Here is a 25891-nt window from a genome sequence, read left to right on the forward strand (position 1 = left end):
AGCTCAAGGACGAGCTGCAGGTTTTTACCAAGAAGGAAGAAAACGGGATCAGCTGCACGAAAAGGCTTTTGAGGCCACACGTGGTCGCTGACGGGTGATGGCTCTGCAGCCCAGAGGAGACAAGCAGAGCTCCTTTCTCTGTTGAGCACCGGTTTCCAAATCATCTCTCCACTGCAAACAATTACTGCCATGGCGCAGACAGTGACCCGCGGCGTGGCAGGCGGCCAGGCTGCTGCTGTCAGAGCCGTGCCCTTGCCGGCAGAGGGCCGGCAGCCGGGGGAGGCAGTGGCGGCCTCACCCCGGCCTGGCACTCGCTCGACCCGCTCACACCTGACTGGTGCTTCCCCGTTCACCCCAAGCAGAAGGAATGGACTCTGCTCAGACTATCTTTAAACCAGACACCAACCTTCTAAAAACTATTTTGTTCATTATTTATTTAAGAGAATGCTTTGGGGGTGCTAAAAAAAAGTGGGATAGCCACATTCTGACATTTAGAAAAAACTCAAATATATATATATATATATAGCTTAAATAACATATTTTAAAATTACCCTGTATTACTGAAAGCACAGAAAAACCACATTTTATTTGTATAAACATCCACACCATTCCAGTCTATTTGTGAAAAGGCTCTTATTTTCCCTCTTCCCTACACCACAGAATATCTAATAAACCACAAACCAAGTGAGAGGTCTTCTCCAAGACCACAGGACTATTCTGGCCTTGTTTTCACACCAGGCTGTGGGATCGGGGGGAAACAGACTCAGCACTCCAAGATGGAGACTAGAACCTCGGGGCCTATTAACTCTGATTCTCCAGTCTCAGAAGACACACATACACCTATTGCAAAGTTTCTCAACAGCTTTTACAACTCAGGTTCTCTGTTTTGCTCTGATACAACCTATAGATAAAAAAGATAGAGGGAAATTTCTCAAAATCTTAATAACTAAGTAGCCTGTTTTAGTTTCTATATCCTACAGCCATATAATTTCTAGAGAAAATGATACAAACATCTCAATTATACTGTCTCTGAATCTATTAAAGGTTGGTTTTCCCTGCAGTTAGTTATCAAGAGTTTGGCTTTCAGTTGTGAATTCAGTTTTAACTGGAACCGGTTTGGCAAGCCATCAGTAAAGATTTCAAGCCTAATTTTATTCCAAGATGCCAAAATACTGTCATCCTTTGCGAGTGATTTTTTTTTTCTTTAAATTGCTCAGTGCAACTCGCGGATCTTTTCTTAGTGCCGTCTAACTTCCAGGGCTCGTGGAGAGACAGCTGCCACAGGCTTCACCAGCACAACCCCTCGTTCCTAGAAAAATTCAGCAAGAATTCAGGTGCTCACTCCCATTTGTGCTTCTCCAGCGAAGGCTTTCCTGGTGAGCTCCACCCTAGGATCCTGATAATTTGTACCTCATAAAGCTCAAGGCCTCTCCTTACATCCGAATGCACAGGGCATTATTGGGGGATTTCCCAAAATAGCGAAGAAAACAACGTGCAAACCCTCTGTCAGGAGCATGGCACACAAAAGGATTTTTTCTTGTTTCCTGGCCGGCGCCATCTTGTGCAGTTTAATGGAACTTTATGAACACAAGAAAAAAATCAGACTTCAGCTAATAAGGCACCTCAATTTAATGCAAGTTGAGTACAGATAGTACCTTAACTGAGAAGTTTCCAAGGCCTGGAGTCAAGAATGAGTCACACAGCTGAACATCCTAATGGATCTCTGATAATAACACCACTTTAGTGAAGTATTAAAAAAGCTCGATGTGGGTATCTCGGAAGAAAGTATTGCTCGTTTAAGGACAAGAAGCCTCAGAGACAAATTGCAAGGAGAACTGTCCTGGTTTCGGCTAAATAGAGCTGATTTCATTTTTTTTCCCCCTTCCTTCTTAGTAGCTAGAATAGTGCCGTGTTTTGGATTCAGAATGGGATTTGGTATGAGAAGAATGTTGATAATGCACTGATGTTTTCAGTTGTTGCTAAGAAATCAAGGACTTTTCAACTTCTCGTGTCCTGCTAGTACGCAGGTAAACAAGAAGCTGGCGGGGGAGAATAGCCAAAACAACGGACCCAAAGTGGCCAATGGAATATTCCTGCCATCTCACGTCACGCTCGCTATATAGATGCGGGTTGATCGGGAAGCTCTCTCTGCCTCCCAGCACTGGGGGCTCAGGATTCAATCTGCTCTGGGATCACAAGCCGGCAGCGGGCTGGGCACCGGTCAGCGCGTGGTGAGCAATCCCCTCGTGCATTACTCGTTTGTATTTTCTATGATTGCTATTACTGTTATTATTTTAATTCTATTTTATTTCAGCTATTAACATGTTTTTATCTCAACCTATGGGTCCCCTGACCCCTTCAAGTCTCTCCTCCGTTCCCCGGGAGCAGGGAGGGTGAGCGGTGGCTACGCGGGGCTGGGCTGTGGCCGGGGTTACACCACGACCAGAACAATGAGCCCACAGGCCAACATGCCTCTTTAATGATGCTGCTGCCACCAACGAGCAAACACACTCCTTTATTCCTCGATCTCCCCATAACAGGAAAAGGGATTTGGGGAGATTTCTGTCCTGAGACTTCAGTGTCTTCACTTCTCCAGCATTACTGGAGCAGAAGATGATTAAAGTATCACATTTTTTCCCCAAACTTCTTTTATCTGGGGAATGAAATCAGCCCAACACATTTCCTTGTCTGGTCCCCACACGTGAAACCAAAACTAAGAAAACACCACATTCTAAATATTTTAAACCAGCCCGAAACACCTTTCATTGCTCTTTTTCACATTTTCACCACTACAGCCCGCCACAAGCACCGCGTCGGCCTGTGCCCAGCTCTCCTAACACTCACTTGCCTTTGCAGGAGTCACCTCGGTGACCCCGTCAGCCCCAGCAGTGGTTCCGTGCTCAGGATGGCGGGTGACAGCCCCCGCCGCAGCGACCCACGTGTGAAGAAGTCAAGTGCAGGCCACGAGGGGAGACGCTCCTCACACCTTCCCCACCGCCCTCGCAGGGCGCGGACCGGTCACCACCACCAGCATCTTCATTTTGCTAAAAGGGTTTGGGTATGGAACGTGTTTCATTATTGCTGACAATGATACGTGCTTAATTACTGCCAACAATGACCTGTGCTTAGTTACTGCCAACCACAATCACAGAATCATGGAATGGTTTGGGTGGGAAGGGACCTCAAAGCCCACCCAGTGCCACCCCCTGCCCTGGGCAAGGCCACCTTCCACCAGCCCGGGTTGCCCAAAGCCCCGTCCAACCTGGCCTTGAACCCTTCCAGGGAGGGGGCAGCCACAGCTGCTCTGGGCAGCCTGTGCCAGGGCCTCACCCCCCTCACAGGGGAGAATTTCTCCCTTAGATCTGATCTAAATCTCCCTCTGTCAGTTTAAAACTGTTCCCCCTTGTCCTATCCCTCCCCCTGATGACGAGTTCCTCCCCCCTTTCCCGCAGCCCCTTTCAGCCCTGGGGGCCGCTCTAAGGTCTCCCCGGAGCCTTCTCTTCCCCAGCTGAACCCCCCACCTCTCCCAGCCTGTCCTCACAGGGGGGCTCCAGCCCCCCCAGCATCTCCGTGGCCTCCTCTGGCCCCGCTCCAGCAGGTCCGTGTCCTTCTGCTGTTGGTGCCCCCGAGCTGGACCCAGCCCTGCAGGGGGGTCTCCCAGAGCGGAGCAGAGGGGAGAATCCCCCCCTGGCCCCGTGCCCACCCTGCTCGGGGTGCAGCCCAGCACACGGGGCCTTGCTGGGCTGCGAGTGCACGTTGCTGCCTCACAGGCAGTTTTCCATCCACCAACGGCGCCTCTCCCGTCCTTCTCCCCGGGGCTGCCCTCAATCCTCCCCTCGCCCAGCCTGGGTTTGTGCCTGGGACTGTCCCAACCCATGGGCAGGACCTTGCACTTGGCCTCGTTGAACTTCACGACGTTCAAGGCCGGGTTGGACGGGGCTTGGGGCAACCTGGGCCAGCAGCAGGCGTCGCTGCCCGGGGCAGGGGGGGCACTGGATGGGCTCTGAGGTCCCTCCAGCCCAAACCATTCCATCGTGACGATGATGATGATGACGGTATGTCCAGAATTACTGCGGCCAGCGCCGGGTCGCGAATTACCGCGGACAGCTCCGTTACCCAGGGCAACTCCCCCCCCGCCGCTCCCGCCGCCCGCCCGCCCGGAGCATGCCGGGACCGGGGCGGAGGCCGCGCGCAGCCGCCGCTGGCGTCAGCACCGCCCCCCCCTTCCTCCTCCTCCTCCTCCTCCTCCCCGTCCCTCCGGCGGCCCGATGGTGGCGGCGGCGCGGCGCGATGAGCCGCCCGTCCTCCGCCGGCCCCGGCGCTAACAAGCCCTGCGGCAAACAGCCTCACGCCCCGACCCCCGCCGTGCCCGCCGCCGTTGTCCCGGGGCCCGGCGGGGCGTCTCCGCCGCCGCCCCCCCCCCCTCCTCCTCCTCCACCTCCTCCTCCTCCTCCTCAGCAGCCGCAGCAGCAGCATCACGAACTGACCTCGCTCTTCGAGTGCCCTGTCTGCTTCGACTATGTGCTGCCGCCCATCCTCCAGTGCCAGGCCGGGCACCTGGTCTGCAACCAATGCCGGCAGAAGCTGAGCCTCTGCCCCACGTGTCGGGGCTCCCTCACCCCCAGCATCCGGAATTTGGCCATGGAGAAGGTGGCCTCGGCCGTGCTCTTCCCCTGCAAGGTAAGGGGTTGGCACGGGGACGGGGATGGCGGTGGGGGGGACGGGGGACGGGCGGCTGCCCGGCCCCCCCCCCCCCCCCCCCCCGCCATCCCCGTCCCCTTGCCCTCCGTCTTCATGCTTTCCAAAAACCTCTCTCTGAGAAAAGCAGGGCGCCTCTCCCCCCCCCCCCCCCCCAGAAAAAGAGCGAAACTTTCCCTCTCCCCCCAAAAAACTCGACCTCCTGGGGGACGCGGTTGTCGTGTTTGCGCGCTGACGCGGAATCTCCCCGGTGGGTTTTTTGCCTCGCCTTCGTCGGTGGTTTGGTACAGAAATATTGGCGTTGACGGGAAGGCTTGAAGGAGCTGTCTGAGGTTGGTCCAACGTAGAGCAGGTTCGCTTGGGAGTTTGCAGAAAGTGGTGATTTCTCAGCATTTACAGTCATGCCTGTGCCAAAGATGCCCAAGGAGTCTCCTCCCGTGGGACTCGCCCAGAGGCACTGCAAGGCAGCAAAGCTGGAGCTCTGCAGTTTCGTTTCCTGCTGGGCCATGTTTTGGTCTTTTGGTCCCTTTACTTCTTCCTCATCACGAGCACAGGAAGCCCTTGCCAGCCCTCAGTAGCCTCTGTCATGGTTCTGCAGGTTTCTAAAGTGAAACAGGGTGACAGCACTAATAATCCTTTCTGAGTCACTGGAAATCCCGCTCTAAATTTTGTCCCAGTATTTGGCATAACCACTAGATACAAAGGCTGGACCTTTTTTTTCCCCTCCTAGTTATTTTAGCCTGTGCCGATGCTCAGTCTCAAAATAGTGTTTTATGGAGGTAACAGAAATTCTGTCCGTGTCTCTCAGCTCTCCGCAGCCCGCTTTCGAAAGGGCAGGGGCTGGTAAGCTCTCAGGTCGGTCGTTGCATCTGAACAAGGCTTTTTTCAAGTCTGTTCTGTCCCAGCACTATGTCAGGTATTCAGATTAAACATTTAAGTCTTTTTTTCAAGGGAGTTTTCTACCTAAAGGAACTAGGTGAGCGGCTCCAAAGTGCGCACTGGCGGTCACCAGGCGGGCAGTTACGTACGTGCAGGCAATGCTGAGTGGGTCCTTTTTACGTCCTCCTGGAGCCCCTGGACGCTCGTACCTCTGTGATACCGAAAGCACTTTAAAACCACAGGCTGAAGTGATCGAGGGACAGATACAGAACTGCTGGAGCCGTCGCTGATGTGGAATATGGAAAGAAAGTTTTAAAATAGAGAGGTGTCCGTGCGAGGGGCAGAGCTGTGGTCAGGCTCGCGGTGGGACCGTGGAGCCGGAGCGGGCGCTGCTGGGCTCCAGGGTGGGCACGGTGAGTTTCCTGGGAAGAGCTGTGAGCAGGCGCTCGCCGCCTCTGCCTGGGAAAACCCGTCCCGGGCAGCAGCTTTCCCCGGCCAGCCCGCAGGAGTGTCGCTGAGGATGTGCAGGGAGAAACGGCTCCTCCGGAGTGAGTCCTCCGCGGTGGCTCCCACAGCACGGCCCGGGCGGCGGCCAGAGCCCCGTCTGCCGTGGGGCCGGGGGGTGACAGGGTGGGGTGGCTGTCGGTGTCTCGCAGAGCTTTTGGTAGGTGGGGCCGTTTCACCGCTCGTCCTCGAACGGGAATTACCCTCGCGGGGGCAATAACAGACACGGGTCCTCTCTGGTGAAGGTGGCAGCGAGCCGCCCAGCCGTGACCCAGCCCGAGCCCCGGGGAGTACAGACAGCCAGGGCGCATTTTTCACTGAAACGCTGGCCTACTTCTCCTTTTCTAAAGTGTCTCGTCAGGCTCATTGTGACAGCTGGCATTCCCTGCCCGTCCGAAATGGAGCATCCAGGCTGGAGCGGCTCCCTGGAGCCCTCCGCTGCACCGGGCACAGCTCTGCTCACCCCCACACATCCCTACGCCTTGCGGGTAAACAAAGCCTAGAGGGAAGGAAAAGCCTGCAGACCCTTCCCCATAAAAGGAACTTCACAGACAAAGTGTGGGAGAAGGAAGAAAAAGCCTACAGACCCTTCCCTGTAAGGAGAAGATGAGACATTCCTGACTTTACCTGTCAGACGTTCCTTTACTCACTTGCTAACAGAAATGTTTCCTAAGCCCATAATTGAAGGGACTGGCTCCTTCACTCCCTGAGGTTTCCTTTCTCCATGGGTGGAGGAGTAAGCACCAACAAAGAGAAGCATCTCTGAGAACACCCCTCACCCTGTGCGCCCCTGGGAGAACCAAGTAGTGATCCCTGCGTCGGTCGGGCCAGTTGTGGTTCAGGTGTAGCAGCTGTAAACGCTTCTCCAGTTGGGTGTTCTCTAAACCACATGGTGGCTAGCACATGGCAACCACTTAAGAAAATGGCATTTCCAAAAATTCCTCCAAGCATCGCTGCCATGGTTGACATCGTGCTCTCCAAAGCCATGCCCTGGAGGAGGAGGGATGCTGGTGGGGTTTGCAGTGGCAGAAGCAAGCGCTGGGTGTCGGGCAGCTCAGCGTCTTGGCTGGGGGTGGGGGAGAGCTTCTCTGTGACCCGCGGCGTTCGGTGCGCTCTGTGTAACCCACGTGTGGGGCTGTGCTGTCGGCGTGTCGCAGGCTGTGGGCTGGGCTCCTGCTGCCTCAGAGCTGGGTCTGGTTTCTTGGTGCGGTGCCTGCAGGCCAGTTCAGAGCTGGGAGAGCTGGCGGGTGCCTCCGAACCAGCTGCACCTCGCAGCTGCCCCATCTGATGCCAGCAGGATGTGGAGTGCCCCTGCGCCGTGCTGCCGCAGCCACACATCCCTTGGACCCCAAAACACGGCGCTCACGGGGCCCCATGTCCTGGAGCGTGCCACGGTGTGACCCGTGCGTCCTCCCTGCGTACCCGCGTCCGCTCGTCAGGCAGCCAGAGGCTCCTCGCCGAGGTCTAAGTCAGTCCCTGTTCCTCTTCCCTCATGTGCGCCCTCTCTTTTTCCTGCTGTGAGCAGTTCCTGCTCTGCGGCTTTCACTGTTCCCAAGAGCTACACAGTGAAATTAGCACCTTAACACTTCCCACTCGTGCTCCTTGGGCCCGGACACAGCCACAGGCCGTCAGGGCTGTAGCTCTCAGCCAGCGTTAGGACGGTCAGCGGCACGCAGCGGGGAGGTGACCCGCCGTGCCCCATCGGGTGCTGCAGTCGCTCGCCCCGTGCCGGGGCCTGGCTCCGGTCTGACTTGCCTTCACCGCGATAAGGGAACCTGACGTCAGGGGCTGGGGCGGGAGAGAAAGTCAGAGCTCTAGAAAATGTTAAGGAACAAACAGACGGTGGTCTGTGTGGAGAAGGTCGTGCACGTCTAGAGACAGCGAGGAACGGTACTCAAAATAAATAGGACTGAGACACGACGGAGCTGACAGAAAAGGGATTTGGTGTTGCCTGTGGCTATGGCTGCTCTGAGGGTTGTTCTTCTTAAAACGCTTTAAGAAAGAATTACAGTTATTGCACCTCTGTGCTTTAATGGGGCTTTGGAAAAATATCTGTGGGAGGATTTAGATCTTATATTTTCAGTAACTTTAAAATGCTTTTTCATGCTCTAAGCAATCTCCAGAAGATAAAGTGCATGTCATAAACACACTCAAACTCCTAATTAATGAGTGCCAAAAGGAATTAGTTGTTTTCTTTCATCTTTTAAATAAGTGCAAGTGGAAAATAATATAAAGGTGCTCTCTAGTTGTGAAGGTGACTTAATTTGGGTGTAAGTTCTTCCATAACTTTGGGGTTTTGTCCAATACTATGAAAGAAAATAAATGTTAGGATTTATTTCCTTTATATAGCCAATGGCTATGAAAGAAAAATCTTAGGAGCTGGGAGCTTCCTGAACAGACACCGGGATCCATTTTCACAGCAGTGGCGTGAGGCACGCCGTGGCCCTTAGCCGCTAAGCTGGGCCTGGTGCCCTGGCTAGCTGAGCAGCGCAGGGTGGCAGGGGCGCTTCTCGATTTACCCGCTTCACCCCAAGTCTGTGAGGAGAGGAGCTGCGAGTGCTCCCTGCGGGCAGTGGCAGGACCGCGGTCCCCCTGCGCCCGCGAGCGTTAGCGGCGCCCTGCCGCGCTCCGCTGGCCTTCTGCGGTGGGACCCCACAGACAAAGATCTTTGTGCTTGAGCGATCTTGGCACGGCCGTGGAAGGGCCGTGGGACCACCACTCCCCGTCTGCCCTCTAAAACTCCAGGCAGCTCCTGCTTGCATTTCAGTTTGTAATAGAATTTACCTCCAACATAGACGGGCAAAACCAAACCAGCACTGAGGGAAGAATATCCAACAGCAAAGGCAGTGTTTGTGTACACGCTGGGAGCAGCCCGGCTGGCACCTCTGGGGAGAGCCTTTAGCAGGGTATGGCAGGGAAACGAAGGAAAAAACCAAACCCCAAAATAATCCCTCCCCGAAACTCCTTGCATAGATACACCAGCGAATTAATCACTGCTGTGATTAATTCAACCGAGCAGTAAGTTCTACTTACAATAAAGGAAATCACTTTTCTAGTTATTACAGGCATTCAAAAAATCTTAAGTACACGGGGCTTGATTTTTCAGGGGGTTGAACCCCTTTCTTACCAGCCTTCTAGGAATGGTGGGGCTCTGCAGCTGGGAAGCCAGGACAGCCACCTCGCGTGACGAGTCTCCCAAGGTCCCTGAGCGCAGCCGTCCGTAGCTGGAGATGCTGCCACGTTTCTGAGCCTCCAGACGGTTCTACTCCTTGTGAAGAAAAGTGAAGCCCATAAATTCATTGTAGCGCACTCTTACGCTTTGCTTTGTGGAAAAATCTTTCTGCACCTCACAACCACCGCTTTGTATTTAAAAAGTGGAAGGCAGAGTGAGACTGTATACAAACTAACAAGTCCTAAACAATGCCAGACTAGTCACTTGAGGTTTCTTTAGGCGGGTGGTGGGGAACTGCTGTGTCCTGAGACCACTGCTGCTGCACCATGGCTCAAGGAAGGCCTGGCAGGCTTCCCACGTAAGCAAACAACTTGGAAACAGAAACTGCACATTCGTGTTATTGCTGTCTACAAACCTACCCCTGTATATTGCCCAGTGCTGCCTCTACAGAGCCTTTCTTTAATTAAAAATTCTAAAGATTTGAAGTAAATATACTAAACCTAAATAAGGCCATACTTGTTATTTGCAAGGCACAGTAGACTGATAAAGCGGTGGGGTTTTCTTCTAATAAAAACGCGGTTTATTTTGTTTTTAACAGAACAGACGTCCCTCGCACACAGGGCTCTGCTCACACCACCCCGCCCGCTCGTGCCCAGCGCTCCCGTGCTCCGCAGGGGCCTCGCCCCGGTGAGCGGTGGCGGCAGAGGCAGCGCCGCTGGCAGAGCAGGGTCCGTACGCGCGCTCCGGGCTCCTCACCGCCGCGAGCCTCGGGGAAGCAGAAGCTCCCTGTTTTCTGGGCTGGACCTCGCCGTGCGTCCCGCGAGCGCTGCCCACGGTCGCTGCTGGACGGGGCTGAAGCATTCAGCCAATGCTCTGGAAGGCTGGGGGGACCTTAAAAGCGAGGACAGACATTTCAGAAAGCACGGGAGGAGGGAGAAGCATGAGAGGGCCTCAGGCCCCTGAGCACTGCTGACACAGGAGCAGGCAGGCCTCTTCTTCCCAGAAGCATTATTTGTATCTAAGGTGGAGGGAGAGTGCCAGTGAGAGTGGGAGGGACTGGGACCTGGCAGTCTATTCCCAGCTCTGCCAGATTTCCCACGTGGCTTCAGACAAGTTACTTTAATCCTGTATCCCTGCCTGCCTTGGTTTACAGGGTTGGTAATACTGGCCTGTCTCTGATGAGCACTTCCAAGCTTAACTGATGTTTTCCAAAGGCTTTAGGACACTAAGAGCTTTAGAAAGCTCTCCCATCCGAGTGAGGTTCAGGGCAGCACACACAGAGCGGCCGACGTGGCAGAAACGCGGTGCGCAAAGTCACAGGTATGGTGATGAGCCCTGGGCTTACAGTTTCCTCTTAGGAAGGAGAATACAGTGCTAAACAAACGACTGTGAAAACAAGTACGTGATACTTTCCAGCGTGGAATGCTAGAAATGGTGGGAAGGGCAATGCAAAAGCAGAAAAGAGCCAGGCCAGCCCAGGCGTTAGCGGCCCGCCGGCAGCCCTGGCTGCCCGTCGCGGGGACACGGCAGAGGCAGACAAGGTGCACGGGCCGAGCAGCTCAAGGCTGCACCCCAACCATATGCAGCAGAGACGGGGCAGGTCCGAGGGCTGCGATCCATAGAGGTGACTGACACCTGCCAAGCAGCACGAGGACAGCAGGTTGGGTTTTGCTGCTGAGCGTCTCCCAGCGCTGGGAGGGCTCCGCACCAAGCGAAACCCGCAGCGAGGGGTTCAGGGGCACACAAGCCAGCACTTCTCACAGCCAAGGGCAGAGCCACCGCCCTTTGCTCCTCTTGCTTTTACACTCTCGGCTCTGTGGCCACCACTGGTCACCGCCACACAGACGGCTGGTTTCGCCCCCTCAGCAGCTTGTGTTGTCGTAACTGGTTTTGTTCACACGTACCTGGGCCGCTGCGCTATGCGGCGGGGCAGCAGGCACAGCACACAGCACGCGGCGTGTTTGCCATGCCGGGGCTTCAGCCTTTGGCCAGAGGATGCCTCGTTCCACTGCGACACCCTGAGTAAAGCCCTCAGCAAAGGATTAAGCAGCAGGGGCAGACACATAAGGGAAGGCTCACGTTAACTCCCTGTGGCTTATAAAACAAGCTGCTCCAGAGGCGCAAGGTCAAGTTTCTGTCCCAGGGTTCCTCGTGCCGTGTTCACAGCGTGGGTGATTTGCATCTTGGGCATTTAACCCTCTGAGCTGAAACTTCTTGCACACGTATTAGCCCAGAAACAGTCATTTATACCTCAGTTATATCTGTCCTTCAGGAAGCGTCATAGCATCCATGAGCAGCCACGCACGCACATCATGACAGGGTCAGAGGTGTTGATGTGGCTACAGGTACCTACAGACTGGGAGCTGTGCTCTCGGTGAGGACAGCAGGGCTTGTTTTCTCTGTAGGGGTAGTGTGAAAGCAGTAACACCGTCAGTCAGGCAACTGCACTGACTGTAGGAAGAGCATCCACACTTGTTTGAAGCAAATTAACCTCCAAGTTGCCCAGCGACACCAAGAGAAGTTTGATGGTGGTTATTTGTGTGCTAGCGTTGTGCTCGGTGAAAAAACCATCCTCTCTCTTTCCACTTCTCACAAGTGCAGTGTTGAAACTTTCCCAGTGTTTAAAAAAAGCTGGGGGGAGCCTGCCTTTGAATTTAATGGCAGTGCTTTTGCTCTGTGACAGTACTAAGGCACATCTATTACAAACACTTCACTCTAGCAGCTGTTTGCTGAAACCAGCATCCTTTTTTCTTTTTAAAGAAAAGAAAAATCCAAACCAGGACCACTTCAGCTGATCTGGACCAATCAGATCTAACTACCACAGCAAATCTAACTACAACTCAGCTTTACAATCCATTTTCTCTAAGTGCTTGTGTTAGAAAAAAAACACCACAAAAGACAAGAAGAATCCATTTTTAAGTGGAAACAAACATAAGTAAAGCCCAGCTCTGAATCCAGGGCTGAATAGAAGTATCTAATGTAAAATTTGCAGTGAGAGCAAGAGTTGTGGTTGGTCACCAGTGTTCAGTTGACAGGTGGGAACAGCGAACGCTAGTGCTGGTGCCTTTCCTGACAGCTTGTATTTGGTCTCTTTCCAGTACGCCACAACAGGCTGCTCTCTGACACTCCACCACACAGAAAAGCCAGAGCATGAAGACATCTGCGAGTACCGGCCCTACTCCTGCCCCTGCCCTGGTGCCTCCTGCAAGTGGCAGGGATCCCTGGAAGCCGTGATGTCCCACCTCATGCACGCTCACAAAAGCATCACCACCCTTCAGGGAGAAGACATCGTTTTTCTCGCCACAGACATTAACCTCCCGGGGGCGGTGGACTGGGTGATGATGCAGTCGTGCTTCGGCCACCACTTCATGCTCGTGCTGGAGAAACAAGAGAAGTATGAGGGTCACCAGCAGTTTTTTGCCATCGTGCTGCTCATCGGCACCCGTAAGCAAGCGGAGAACTTTGCGTACAGACTGGAGCTGAACGGCAACCGCCGCCGGCTGACCTGGGAGGCGACGCCCCGCTCCATCCACGACGGGGTGTCTGCGGCCATCCTCAACAGCGACTGCCTGGTTTTTGACACGGCGATAGCACACCTCTTTGCTGACAACGGAAACCTCGGCATTAACGTGACTATTTCTACGTGTTGTCCGTGATGTGTTTGCATAGCTTGGGAAACCTGGGCAGTCTGGACAGAGCGCTTCACCTTCACCAAGGGTTTTCTTTCTGTTCTGTTTTTTTTAATTATATTCAACTATGTCATCGTGTGTGCTAAGGTTCCTAACTAGCCAACATTTTTAACTTTGGAGAGAAGAGGAACAAGAGTGTCCTGTAAGTCATACGAGTGGGAAAAGGTTTTTTTAAATTCTTGGGTGCCTTAGGAAGATTCCCCCCACAGAGTCACCTTTTTTAATTTAATTATGTTTTATTTAAAGAGCGCTTCCATTAGACATGTGGCTTAAGAGACCTGAAGGACTGCATTCCTGTTCGGAACACAGCCCTTTCAGCAGGAACGCAGACTGGCTCTCTCATTGGTGAGCTTTAATAACAGTTTTTAATAGACAGGAAAGAAATCCAAGCAATCTCTCTCAAGAGAAGTTGTGACTCAAAGGGGAACAATAGGTACTTCAGTGCTGATAATCCATTTCCTGCTACCTTGTTAAAAAGGAGTGGGCATCGGATCATTTGCTGTGTTTTTAAAAGAAAACAGGGGAGGAGGGGCTGGGGGAAGGCACGGCAGGTTTCAGGGAGCCCAGCACAGGGCGGGCAGAGGGGGAGGCAGGAGGCACAGCTCTCCCGCATCTCCAAGGCCAGAGCCAGTACTACAGAAACACACTCGAGCTGTCCACGCACAGCTGCCCTTGGAGACATACTTGACTATTGTAAGAGACTAATAATATAGCAAGAGCTTTATGGCCAGTGTCGCGTCAGTTGCTATTTAAGTTTTGTTGCCATATTTACTTTTATTTTGTAATAAATATTTTGCAAAAACTACACCGCAGAGCAGTCACAGCCGCTTCCCGGTTACTTTTTGGATGTGCTGGGCTTTCCCCGGGCAGGGGGCAGGGGCTGGCTGCCCCGGGCAAGGGGTAGGACCTGAGGGGAGCTGCCCCCGCCCAGCCCTGCTGCCAGTGGGTGCTGGGGGTGGGTGCTTCCCAGTACGAGCAGGGGAACCGGGTGGGGATTTGCATCCCAGGGCCCACCGAGACAGCCCCACTCATCTGTCACCGAAGCTGAATCTGCCTGCAGGTCCCTCTCTGCAACCAGAGCCTTCTGCCTGAATCGCTCAAGAAAACACCAGCTCACAGATGGCTTTGCTGAATATTGAGCTGTTTGCCTTTTGGAAGAGGCAGTGAGTTGTGCGGTGATAGAATCTGCTGAGTTACTCAGCGGTAGGAAGCCTCACAGTAGTGGAAAACTACATGTAAAGTGACAGGTGAAGCTTGGTGTGAATAAATGTAACATAGGGAGAAAAACCCATCCTAACGGCAGCCCTCCAGGGAAGAGCTCCTTGGAGTTACGCCAGTCCCACGCAAACCTCGCCCCGTGCCTGGTAGCTCTCCCCAGAGAAGCACACGAGAATGACAAGGAGCAAAGCAGCAAAGGGAGCTTGTTCCGGCCCTGAGAATTTGGAAGTGGCCACGGAAAAAAACCTCCCAAGGAATTAATGGTCTTTTCGTATCCAGTTCCTATGAAGATCCCACATTTGATCTCCGTCCGCTGTGCTGGCAGAATGCCAGTGAACTCATTTGCTCCTGCTTAAGCAGGATCAAAGTCGAGCTGGGGCTCTGGCAGGTGTTAACACCAGTGCTTTCGGCAGAACTTGTTAAGCAAGAATTACTACGGATTTGATTAATTCTCCCATATTTCAGCAACATTAATATCAGAAGATAATTTTTCTTACTGACAGTTGGGGCATAAGAGGTTTTTGTGTAAAGCAAAACTCTGAAGCGTGTCTTTGATTATAGCAGGATTAATGAAATTAATTACTCCAATGTTGCCTATAACCCACATCAGGTAAGTTAACACACATGATTTCATTAGGTCTTTCCACACCATTCAGCTCTGAAGGAATGGCAAACTTTGGTTATACCTCACAGCAAAAGAAAACAAAACCAACACCCAGTATCTTTTCTAACTGAAACTGAATTCAAGACAAGGAATACCTCAGCTGGTACTGCCAAAAAGTGGTGTGTTTCCTCTTCAGCTCAGGGAATGAACAGGCCACATTCGTTCCAGCACTTGATTGAAGTGTTTCGGGTTTTCTTCCCTACGCAGCTGGGTCGACTTCCCGAGGGTGATGGCTGAGGGCCAGAGGCAGTAGAGGCTTGCAGGGCACCAGCACCTTGCCAAGGGAAGTAGCAGCGCATCAGTAAATATGTGAAAGCTCCCCAAAATATTCAGAAAAAGGTTACTGAGGCCAGCCAGGTTTTCTTAACAAAACTCCCGACCACCCACAAAGCAACCCGACTTTGAAATGGAAACGCACCCGGAGAAAACCCTGCCCAGGAGCCGGCAGCAGCCGGGGAGGCAGAGCAGGCCGGCCTCCCCGCCGCGGAGCTCGCCCCCCGCCCAGCCAGGCTGCGGCAAACAGCTGCACCCAAGAGCCCCGCGCGGGGTACCGGGGTACCCCAACCCCGCTGGGCCCCACCAGCGACCAGGAGCGGTGCCTGGGAAGCAGTTTTCCTCTTGAGTCGCTACAGTGCATTGCTGACAGGCCTCCCTAAGAGCAACTTCCACTGTAAACACTAAGAAAAACGCAAAAACTCCTAGGGGCTGATGAATGTATAAGCCAGCGCTCGGCACAAGGCTGGGGAGGGGCTCCCGGGGGGGCCGTGTGCCGCTGGCGATGTCGGGGTCTGCACCGACCGCATCTCCCAGGACCGCCCCGGTGCTGCGGGGAGCCACCAGCACCGACGGCGGCCGGGCAGTGCGGCCAAACGCCACGCTAACGCCCCTGCCTGCGCCTCAACGTATTCTTTCCATTTTTTAAAATGAGTAGGACTTACTTATTGTCTCGTAGAACTCGCGTGCTTGTAAGACAACTGCTAATTCTTATACAGAGTCCGGATAACATAGCACACATGCTTTGTCCTAAGGTGATCTAAAGGCAGCGCTTGTTTGCAAACGCCGCATCTGAAGAAAACTCTTTCGTTCTTTTGTTCTCCGAGCCGTGAGCGCAGGTTCCTTGCAGGGGCCCGGCAGCACCTTGTGCTGCGGGCGGCGGCAGCGGCAGGTGTAGAACAAGCGCGTGGCACAAACGCAAGGGCTCTGCAGGGGCGGGTGCTCCGGGCACGCCCAGGGGCTCCTGCCCGGCCGGGCCAGTCACACCGGGCTTTGTAACCGGCGCTTCGCCTTCCACCCACCTCCCGTTACCGCGCAAGAGGCGGCGGCTCGGCTGCGGCGGCTCGCTAGGCCCACAGCCGCGGCCTGCGGAGGTGCCGGGACGCAGCCGCACCGGCCCCGCGCACCCCCCCCCCGCCCCGGCTTTACGGGGGTGACCGCCGGCAGCGGAACCGGCGCGGCCCAACGCCCCGGCGGGCCCCGGCCCCGCAGCGGGCCCGGCCGCGCCGCCCCCCGCCTCCGGCGGAGCCGCCGCCGTCCCGGCAGCCCCCGCGCCCGCCCGCCGCCGTCCCGGCAGCCCCCGCGCCCGCCGCGTTTCCTTGGAGACAGCGCGCGCCAGGGCCGCCCGCGAGGCCGGGGCCGGGCCGTCATGGCCGGTGCGGGCCGGTGCGGGCCGGGAGCGGGGCCGAGCGTCCTTCGGCCTCGCAGGGGCGCGGGGCGGGAGGGGCCGGGCCGGGCAGCGCAGCGCGGCTTCTCCCCGCGCATCCCCCCGGTGTCGCGGGCGGGCCCCGCCGCCCTTGGCTCTCCAGGAGAGAGCGGCAGGGTCGGTAGTGCCGGCTGCGGGCGGGCCCGGGGCCGGGAAGGTGTCCCGGCCGGCGGCAGCTGCCCGCGGCTGCGGTGCGCTCCGGGCCCTGCACGCACCGGGATGCGCCTTCAGCCCCCGTTAGGTACCGCCAGGCGCCGCTGGCTCCGTCTGCCGGGGATGTGATTAACCACGCTCGGGGTCTCCTCCGTTAGTAGGACCGTGGGGGGCCGCCCCTTCGAAGTCATCGTGTGTGACTAACCGCTGGGTTTGTGTCTTGAATCAAGGGAAGCGGAAACGTCGGGCAGTGTGGAAGCTGTGGCGGCGCGGGAGCTGCCGGGGCTCTCGGTGCCGACGCAGACAGGCGCTGGTGGGCTTCACCGACACGCCGACAGAGAACCAAGTAAGAAACAGCTTTGTTCGACAGAGATGTTGCTCACTTGTTTTGGCTTTCACTCCCGCTGCCTTCTAGTCCAGGGTCCTTCATGGAAGACACGTAACTTCGTGATTTCCCAAAGATCCTTTTGCAAAGTGGTGGCAGACCCGGAGAGCAGCCCCCGGGAACCCCCCCCTGCAGGGCCCCCGTTAACCCCTCTGCGGAGCCGCCTCCAAACCCCCCCCGGGTCCCCGTGAAGGTGCAGGAACACGGCGCAGGCCGGCGGAGCGCTCAGCAGCTGGCAGAGACCACGTCTTGTGTTCCCGGGAGAGGTGGTGGCAGAGCCTCTATGGAGCGCTGAAAATACCTCGACCTTCTTTCTCCTGCTGCTCGGCTGAGTCGTGCCGGCGCGTGACCGAGTGCCCGGCTCCTTCGCTGAGGCACCGCACCCCAGCACGCAGCCGCCGGCAGCACGGGCTGCCTGACCCCATCCCTTGTGGGCCGCACATCCAACAGCCTCGGGGTTTCCTTTCCAAGGCCAGGCAGCTCTCCTCCCTGGGAGAGCGTCGCCTGCATCTCACCCGCCTCCGAGAGCAGGAGGAAAGATCTGGGCCACAAAATGCAGGCGCCAGCGGGCGGTGCTGGCGAGCTGTGTGCAGCCCCGTCCCCGCGGAAGGGGGACACGCAGCCCACGGCAGAGGAACATCGATGGCTTCTCGCTGCTGCTCATGCGGGGTTTACGATCTGTCACTCTGTGACACAGCTTCGGGCAGAGGGTGGTCACGACCCCGTCTTTGAACTGTGATTTAAAAAACCAAAGTTCAGGCACACATCAGCCGCATCATTCAGTCTCCTGGAAGTGCCAGTGAATCCCGCAGCACCACTTTCTGCTTTTCCTCCTGGAGCTTTCGCTTCCAGGCACGTTCCAGAGCTGCGGCTCCCGCTGCAGTCCTGGGAGTTGGGTGCTGACCTGGGGCTGTTGTGATTTTTACCCCATCCTTTTTAAATACACATTCTGATTTTTTCATACTTCCCAAAGCGGACTTAGGAAGGATTTAGTATTTCAGCCTGCCCAGAGTTTCATCTGGCCAAATGTTTTCTGGAAAGCAGGACAACCTTAGAAGGGCATGACAAATTCTGTGGTGACAAGGGGAACTGAAGTTCAGGATTGAAAGAGCTAGGAATGCGTTTAGTGTGCCCAGAGCAGGGGCTACGGTGGCTGGCACACGGGGCTGTGACTCCCCAGGGAAGGGATGTACGTGGGACAGTGTGCAGGTGTGCACCTGGGGCACTGCCCATGGGAGGGAACCGGGCACCCGCTCAGCAGAGAGGTTTCCTGTTGCCCCAAAGGCCAAAAACCCCTTCACTGCACTTGCACAGCAGAGTGCCCTCGGAAATGAGAAAAATCTTCAACTGTCTCTACAGCTCTTTCTTCTTAGGACAAGAGAGGCTGGAAAGGCTTCAGAGGATGATGCAGGATTAGATTAGTGCTCGAGTCGCTGACCCCAAGCACCCGGCCTCTCCGTGCCTCCGACGGGAGGGTTTTGTACAGCCTGGGTGGGGGGTCAAGGCCCGGGGCAGCCGATGGGGCTGCCGAGGCAAGGCTGGCGTGCTGAATGAGGAACAGAACAAGTGTCTCTAGAAGGGCAGCTTTCCGAGAACACAGCCCTGCTGCTCAGTAATTGTCGTTATCACCACTGCAGCCCCGTCGGAAGAGTTCAGCAGCTTAGATGTCCTGCGTGACACGGAGGTAAGGACTCGCCCGGTCGTGTTTATACATTTTATGTTTAATGGTTTTACCCCTGAACAAAGAGATGATGACTCCACATTGGTTTTGGTGTTTTCCACTTTGAGTTTGAAGGAGATTTTGTGAAGCTATTCAAGAAGTCGCTGTGCACACTGCCGTCCGTCGGCCTGCCCGCCCTCCTGGCCCACAGACCCGAAGCCTCTCGAGAAAACCTACAGATCCAGGTGAGCCAGTGGCGGGTGCTCCCTACTCTGGCGCTTTTTCTGTTTATTTTAAATTCCTACCATTCTCATGAGGAAAAATACAGTATTGTTTGCTAAGCCAGTGCCGGAGTTCCTTTATGAAGGGGGTTTTCTTTTGTGAGGCTGTTGAGATGCTGCTTGTTGCACACACCTCCACAGCAGGAGGCTGCGCAGCTCCTCCCCCACCGCCACATCCTGTGTTGAGAATTTCCTAGCAGAAGATTTTACTCTTTGGCTACAACAGAGATACAAAATGTATATAAATACTAGGTGTACAGTCCAAGAATACATGCAGGGCACAGCCCTCCCAGTAACCCTTAGCAGAATGAAGTCACCAAAGAGTTAAGCCAAGGCGTGAGGAGGGGAGCGAGGGGATTCCCAGGAACTCTGCGCTCCAGAGAAGGCAGGTGTTTCAAACTGCTGTTCAGGAAAGGATTTGAATGGAAGTGTTGCACAGGTAGTGGAGTAAATGAGGTGCAAGTGCAGCGCAGCAGCCGAGCAGCCTGGAGCAGGTGCCCATCACCCCTCGCTGCTGCACCGGCCGCTCTCACCCTGAGCAGGGCCGCACCGGGGACCGGGGTCCGCAGACACGAAGCTCAGCACCATGCTCCTGGCAGCTGCACCAGGAGTGACACACTGAAAAATGTGTTGTCAAAAAACAGGTTATTTCTCTCAGAATATCTAGTACCTATCCTCAGAATGTATCCTGCAGCAGCCCTGATTTGCATCTGGCCAAATGTGCTCAGTCTTTTGCCAGCAAATCTGCTGGGGGTTCCTTGTGAAATTCCCCACAGATTTTCCGATGATCCAAAGCGCATCAGTCTGGGAGCTGCTTCTCCCCGAAGCCGTGAGCAATGTATGTGAGAGGGTGAATGCAGCAGGGTACTCGGTATGGCATTCTGCATGCTCTGAGGCTTTCCTTTGGAAGGAACAGGTCTCGTAAATACTAAGTCACCCTATTTCTTGGAGGGGTTTTATTTATTGACTATGCATTGGCTTTTCTTTTTGGTAGTTTCCTGAACCTGATGTTTTGTAAATCTTTTCAAACTATCACAAGAGGCAGATCTGTTTTAACTGCTCTTACACATTGCATTTTGAGCAGATCTCTCTTCCCCCAAGATAGAGGAGGATTTGCATGCTGATACCATTTTTCCTCCCCCCTCCCCGCCACAGGCAGAGGAGGGCTGTGCCCCGAGGTGCGAGTACTGTGGCAGCCTGCTGAGGCCGTTCCCCACCCTGGAAGACCCTGGCCCGCCGCCGCAGGGTTACACCTGGGTGAGCTGTGGGGCAGATCAGCAGGGGTGTGCGGTGGAAGGGCCCGCTCCTGTGGCACCGCTCCTCTGCCTTTCAGAAATTCTGCTGCGAGCGTAACCAAGACCTCTACGAGTTCATCGTAAGGGAGAGGAGGGGCCGCGAAGGCGCCGGGAGCGTTCCGGCTGCTGTCGGCCCCCAGGAACCCCTCGGCACCCACAGGCTGTCCCAGGGGAGAGCGGACCAGAGGTACCGTGGGAGAAGTGGGATCGGGCCTCTAGGAGGCGTTACAGAAATGAAACTGCAGTGACATGGAATGAAAGAAGAAAAAAATTTGCTTTAGGCAACCCAAGTACATATTCTGTCTGGACCCTCTTGGCTTCTTTCTTCCCAGGCTGCGTTAGAAGGCGGTGAGGTATGAGCCAAGGAAAGCATTAATTCTGCTGCTGACAGACCTAGTATCTAGAGACAGGTAGAGCCAGGACCGTAAAACTGCAGCTGTGGGAGGGACAGTATTTAGGTCTGGCTTTTACCTCAGGTGCTGAAACAAGGCTTGCATTTTATTTCTCTTTTTTGCTGCATAAACATGCGTTTGGATTCCAGTTTCCAGAGTCAGGAGAAGTCAACAAGTGTGACTTCTGTCGGGCTGTTTAGGAGGCTCAGAGCTTATAGAAATGCCTAAGCCTATGGCACAGGCTCAAAGAAAAGTAAATCAGCACACCTGGAAGTAAACTGTGTGTTTTCTTGATGATCCTCTGCAGGCTGGTGGGGCGAGTACCTCCTGTTATGTGCAGAGCATTAACCAGAGCCATTGTCAGGTGCTATCTAATCTACGGGAAGCTAGAGAAGGAGAGCAATGAAAACGTTGGAGATGACCTGGTTTCTTGGTCTTGTGGGCAGCTCCTTCTCTTTTATGTAAGATCTTGATATGAAATCCATTACAAGGCTGAGCCGTGCTGTCAGCAGAACTGGTGCCATGGCAATCACAGAGTCAGTTCACGGAAGCCTCTCCATGGCAGAAATCCCTTTTTGCTGAGATATTGATATTTTGGTGCTGCTCTGTTGCCTCTAACTGTTATTTGCAATTATGCGAGTGGAGAGTGAAACAGGTTCAGAAACTCGTGTTCCTCTGCGAGGACAGCGCTGCTGCAGCTTTCAAAACCAGATACAGGAGCTGCATGGGGAACGCTTTCGCTTTGCAGGCAGCGGGAGAGGCGAGTGGCCAGGCAGTTGGCTTTCCTGGCTGCAGAGCCGACGGCAGCAGCTGAATGTGAGTTCCCATTGCCTTAGCTATTTCTTTGTCGGTTTATTACAATGAACTCGGTGGAGTTGCTCGTCTCTAATGCTCTAATTGAACAGGAGGATTCCTGCAGAGACAAGTGTGCAATCCCACTGAATGAGATACTGCCACGTTAAATAATCCCTCACATGACAAAACAAAAGCAGTTACCTGCCCACCGCAGAGGGTTTCTCCTTGCTGTGACTTTCAGTATTTATGCACAAAACTGACCTTAGAGGACCGGGGGTTGGCACGGCCAAGCCCTTGGAAGGCAGGAACTGCCAGAACGAGGGGAGTAGCACTTTGCCAGCTCAGGTGAATGCTCCGCTAATCCTCGCCCAGGCTGTGAAATCAGAGGCATTTTGACTAAGAACAGATGAACTAGATTTACAATACGAGCGTATTTCCACAGAGGGTGGCAGGGCACTGAGGCTTCTGCAGCACCAGGGATTTCAGATTGTCAGGCCTTCAGAACACAGAGCTGTGAATGCTACCCAAAAAAAGCCATTCCTGGCTCACACAGACGTATATACACACAACTGAAAAAACTGCATCTTTTTTTCATAATCCTGCTCTCTGAAATAGCTGAACGCTTTGAACTGTCCTTGCTAGACAGAAAATACCCCAGGACAGAGCATCCCAGGCGGAAATTCCCCCTGCCCCGGTTGCAGCCTCCCCGCGGCGCCCAGCCCGAGGCACACACCCCGCCTTTGCTCTGCAGGCTCGCACCAGGCTGGCACCATTTCCTACCTGCTTTCCCGGGAGCCCCCGTCGCCAGCCGGCCGGACGCTGGTGCCTGCCGAGAGCAGGGCAGAGCCCGCGGAGGAGCCCAAGGAGGAGCCCGGGGTCACCTGCTGCGACTTCAGCCCGGCGGGCGGGCGGGTGAGCCGCTGCTGCCCCACGCCATGGGCTGTGCCCCCCGAGTCCTGCCTGGCAGGGCAGCGGGTGCAGGGCTGCGGTCGTCCGTGGTACCATTTCTTTTCCAATCTTAGGTAGTGAAGGATGGATTGTTGGAAAAATATTACAAACACGGAGGGAAATTCCTCACCATGCTTCCAGATGGAACAGCGCAGTTGTTGTATCCTTTATGGGGCTCATTTGCCTGCGTTAGTCCAGTTGGTCCAGACATTTTTTAAGTCACGCACACTATTTTCCCTTATTGTGGCTGACTTCCTTCTGAGCTGGGGGGGTTTGAAAATGTACCCGAGCTCTGCTCTGTGCTCCGGGCTGCCCCTGCCCTGGGGATGCCACATGCGAGTGCTCCCAGCAGCATCTGGCTGGAGGGAAGCCCCAGGGAGAGACTAAATACCTGCTGGTTGGGCACGTTCCAGTCAGGTTTCTGGAGCTCTTCCCCCTGCCCCAAGTTGTTTTTTTTTTCTCTGCCCCTGTTTTCTCTGCTGTCACCCAAGCCGAGTACTTTGATCACCTCGCTTTGCCAGGCTCGTACTTTCAACTATAACTTTGTTTGAGGATGTGTCTTTAAAATAAACTTGCCAGGCGGTTCTGCCCACGTTAGTAGTTAGAAAACAAGAATAATGTATTCTGTGTCTAACTGCTCTTTTGTCAGGGAATCCTCCAGGGCAGGAGTGGGGCGCAGGCAGCGTCCCCAGGCAGGCTGGCAGCTGCCGCCACCCTGCTGCGCACGCAGCCACCCGGGTGGGGTGTCAGTTACCCCCGAGCAGCGCGCTGAACTACTCCGTATGTAACACCAGAGCGGCGCAGGGTTACGGAGCCCTTACCAAGGACAGTTATCCATCTGGAAACCTGGCCATCGTCGTCATACGGGAGAAAGCCCGGGCCACCTGCATAGTGCGGGAGGACGAGGCCAGGACCGGGGCGGTACGGGCAGTGTTTACATCTGCTGGCAGAAGTACGTGCTACTACCCGGACGGAGCCGTGTGGTACGTTCACGCTGGTCAGAGCAGTTCTGCTCTCCACCGCGCGCTTTAAATTTCCAAGCTCGTAAAGGGTATTTTTAATAGTGTTCAAAAATTCAATGACAGCAGCTCCTGGGGCCTGCTTGGGGTGTCCCCAGGGGAGCAAGGCCAGCCCAGCCCTGTCCTGAGCAGCGGGGTGAGGCCCCGACCCGGCTGCGCCTCGCTCCCACCCCTCTGGGGAACGGCCGCAGGCGCTGCAGGGCTCAGCGCTTTGGTTTTCCTCTTTTAGGATAAACCTGAACGTCGAGGGGGGGCAGTATCTGGACCGAGCAGGCAGCAGGGTGAGACGCTGGACGTGGCCAAACCGTGTTGTGGGGTCGGGACCCCCCGTCCCGCTGCGCCCCGTCTTCATCGCCCTGAACCGGCACGTGGGGGTGAGGATCCTGGGCCAGGACAAGGTCACCGTTTCCTTCCTTGCCGGGGGGCAACAAGCGAAACTCAACGTGGGAACCAAAGTGCAGGTACGTGCCAAGCACACGGGCGGCTCCGTGCGAAGCCGCTCCCCGCAGCGGGCGCAGGGTAGCCGGGGCAGCGCCGCTCATGCTCTGCGGGTGCTCCCCGCGGCGCCCCACGTCCTGCCCCCCACGACCGCAGCCCCCGAGCCCCTTCCCGCGCTGCTGTGGCTCTGCCCGCAGCCTCGGCCTCCGCTCCCCAGGCCAGCGCCGGCAGTCGGCGGCCTCCCCCCACCCGGCTGGGCAAAGACGAGCTCCTGCTGCTCACCCTCGGGCTGCGGATCCTGCGGCTCTTAGACAGAGTCCGGTGGTGCCTGAACTTTCCTTCTAACGAGCAACGGGACAGAATGAAGCCTCTGGCCGTGCCTCCCCACACAGACCCCCAAAGATCTCGCAGCTCTGCACCGCTCCCGACAGCGGCGAAGAGCTGCACAGCTCGCTCCGGGCGATGGTGAATGCGTCTGCCCCGCGCGCGGCTGCTGCGACGGGGGAGCGCGGCCAAGAGGCTCCGCCAGGTTCCCCCATGGCCACCCCTCCCCTGGGGCCCTCCCGCCCCAGGGGGTCTCGGGACAGCCGGTACCGCAGCCCTGGAGGCACGACAAGGGGCTGTGCTGGGGGTAAATCCCTCCGTGATGCCACCTCGTCGCTCCCGCGCAGCCTCTGCTCTCCCAGCAGAAACCAGCCCGGGCTGAGCAGCTGCCCCGCGGCACGAGGTAGATGCCCTCACAGTTATGATTTAGTACCAGTCCGCATGTGGACGAGGTCAGTCACGTGCCCACGCAGGGCTCTTTTAGATAAACGGGTCTCTACACCCTCCTTTTAAAATGACAAAGGAGCCCTGTGCAGGAGAGCAAAGAACAGCAACTTTACCACCAAGACAGGACGTGGGTCTGGGCCTGCCCCTGCCCCCAGCGATGGTGGCCACGGGACCCCCCCCTCCACTAAAGCTGCGTTTAACAAGCTGGTTCAGGGAGGAGAAGCCCTTTGGGGATCACGGGACACAGAGGGACCTGAGGGCCCGGGAAGCCCCAGGCCAGGTATTTCTGGAGGCTGGGGGCGAGGGGGTGAAGGGGAAGCAGTGCCTGCTCTGCCAGATGTGGGCTTCCAGGCTGGGGCTGCCTGGGAGCCACAAGGGCTCAGCTGGGCTTAGGCTGGACCACCAGAAGCACCAACTTCAGCCTAGAGCAAGCTCTGGCCAAAGCACCCCAGAGAGCAAGTCGTGGGCTGGCGTCTGGGTTAGGGGATGGCTGGCAGGTATCGCTGCCGTAGCAACCATCATGGTTCTTTATTTCCATTTATTGCTCCGTTTGTCCTTTGGTGAACAGGGATGGTGGGGCCTGGGCACACACGAGCACAGCCCCGGGCAGGACCTGCCCCTGCGTTTAAGAGCTGCCAGTAAAGGCTCTCGCAGACCCAAGTCCAACATCTCAATAAACCACCTTGCTCAGAGGGAAGAGAAGGAACAGGGGGGGCACCGCTAGGGAAAGACTGGGAACAGCTGACGGAAAACCTCAGCCTAGCAACACACCTCTGCATTTATCTGTGTTCTGATTTGTCTGAAGTTTGTAACTGATGAGAAACTAAAACGTTACCCACACGAGACAACTTTGGTTAATCTGTTTCAGGAGGGAAGGCATGAACTGCCTAAGAGATGAATTCAGCAGGGCCAAGGCAGCCGCGAGGCCTTTGTGGTTCACGGCTGCGACAGCAACACCCTTGTAACAACCGGCACCGGCCTCTGCCACAGCCACGGGGACAGCGGGGGGGACCCAACGCTTCACCATCAGCCCCCAAGGCCGCGGGCAGGGCCAGGCAGTTCCTACAGGCAGCCACGGCTCTGCGCGTTCCCTCCTCGTCCGACAGAGGAGCTCTCCCCGCAGGGTCAGTAGGAGGGTGGGGGCTCCCAGGGACGGGGCTCCCCGCGCAGGGAGCACAGCGCAGCCAGCCCCCCGCTCCGACCCAGCCCCCCGCCCCCGCTACAACAGACC

At 55.7% G+C, this 25891-nt stretch overlaps 2 protein-coding genes and 1 long non-coding RNA gene across 8 annotated transcripts in view; 2 read left to right on the top strand and 1 right to left on the bottom strand.

Moving 5' to 3' along the window:
* The window catches only part of LOC141963374 (uncharacterized), a 32310-nt gene extending 16032 nt beyond the window's left edge, over positions 1-16278 (bottom strand). For 5 of the 6 annotated variants that reach the window (XR_012634091.1, XR_012634089.1, XR_012634087.1 and 2 more), the window contains exons 1-4: positions 15763-16278; positions 14920-15098; positions 12496-12630; positions 9209-9349 (exon numbers count right to left, since the gene is read on the bottom strand). This is a non-coding gene — a long non-coding RNA (uncharacterized LOC141963374). The remainder of the gene's footprint in view (positions 1-9208; positions 9350-12495; positions 12631-14919; positions 15099-15762) is intronic. The other variant, XR_012634088.1, reaches the window with a different exon arrangement.
* Positions 4237-14913, top strand: SIAH2 (siah E3 ubiquitin protein ligase 2). The gene is made up of 2 exons (XM_074912627.1): positions 4237-4680; positions 12352-14913. Exons 1-2 carry the CDS (start codon positions 4291-4293, stop codon positions 12907-12909), a joined length of 948 nt encoding a protein of 315 aa, XP_074768728.1. The 5' UTR covers positions 4237-4290; the 3' UTR covers positions 12910-14913.
* Positions 16279-16424: 146 nt separating the features above from the next.
* ERICH6 (glutamate rich 6) lies at positions 16425-25522 on the top strand. The gene is given in 13 exon segments (XM_074912624.1): positions 16425-16483; positions 16907-17022; positions 18699-18745; positions 18850-18966; positions 20158-20259; positions 20336-20484; positions 21438-21505; positions 22236-22396; positions 22507-22592; positions 23263-23415; positions 23681-23912; positions 24107-24275; positions 24278-25522. Coding segments are annotated over 13 exon segments (1866 nt in total). The 5' UTR covers positions 16425-16466; the 3' UTR covers positions 24727-25522.
* The last annotated feature ends 369 nt before the right edge of the window (positions 25523-25891 follow it).

This window comes from Athene noctua, chromosome 8 (assembly GCF_965140245.1).
Source record: "Athene noctua chromosome 8, bAthNoc1.hap1.1, whole genome shotgun sequence".
NCBI classification, from domain to species: Eukaryota; Metazoa; Chordata; class Aves; order Strigiformes; family Strigidae; genus Athene; species Athene noctua.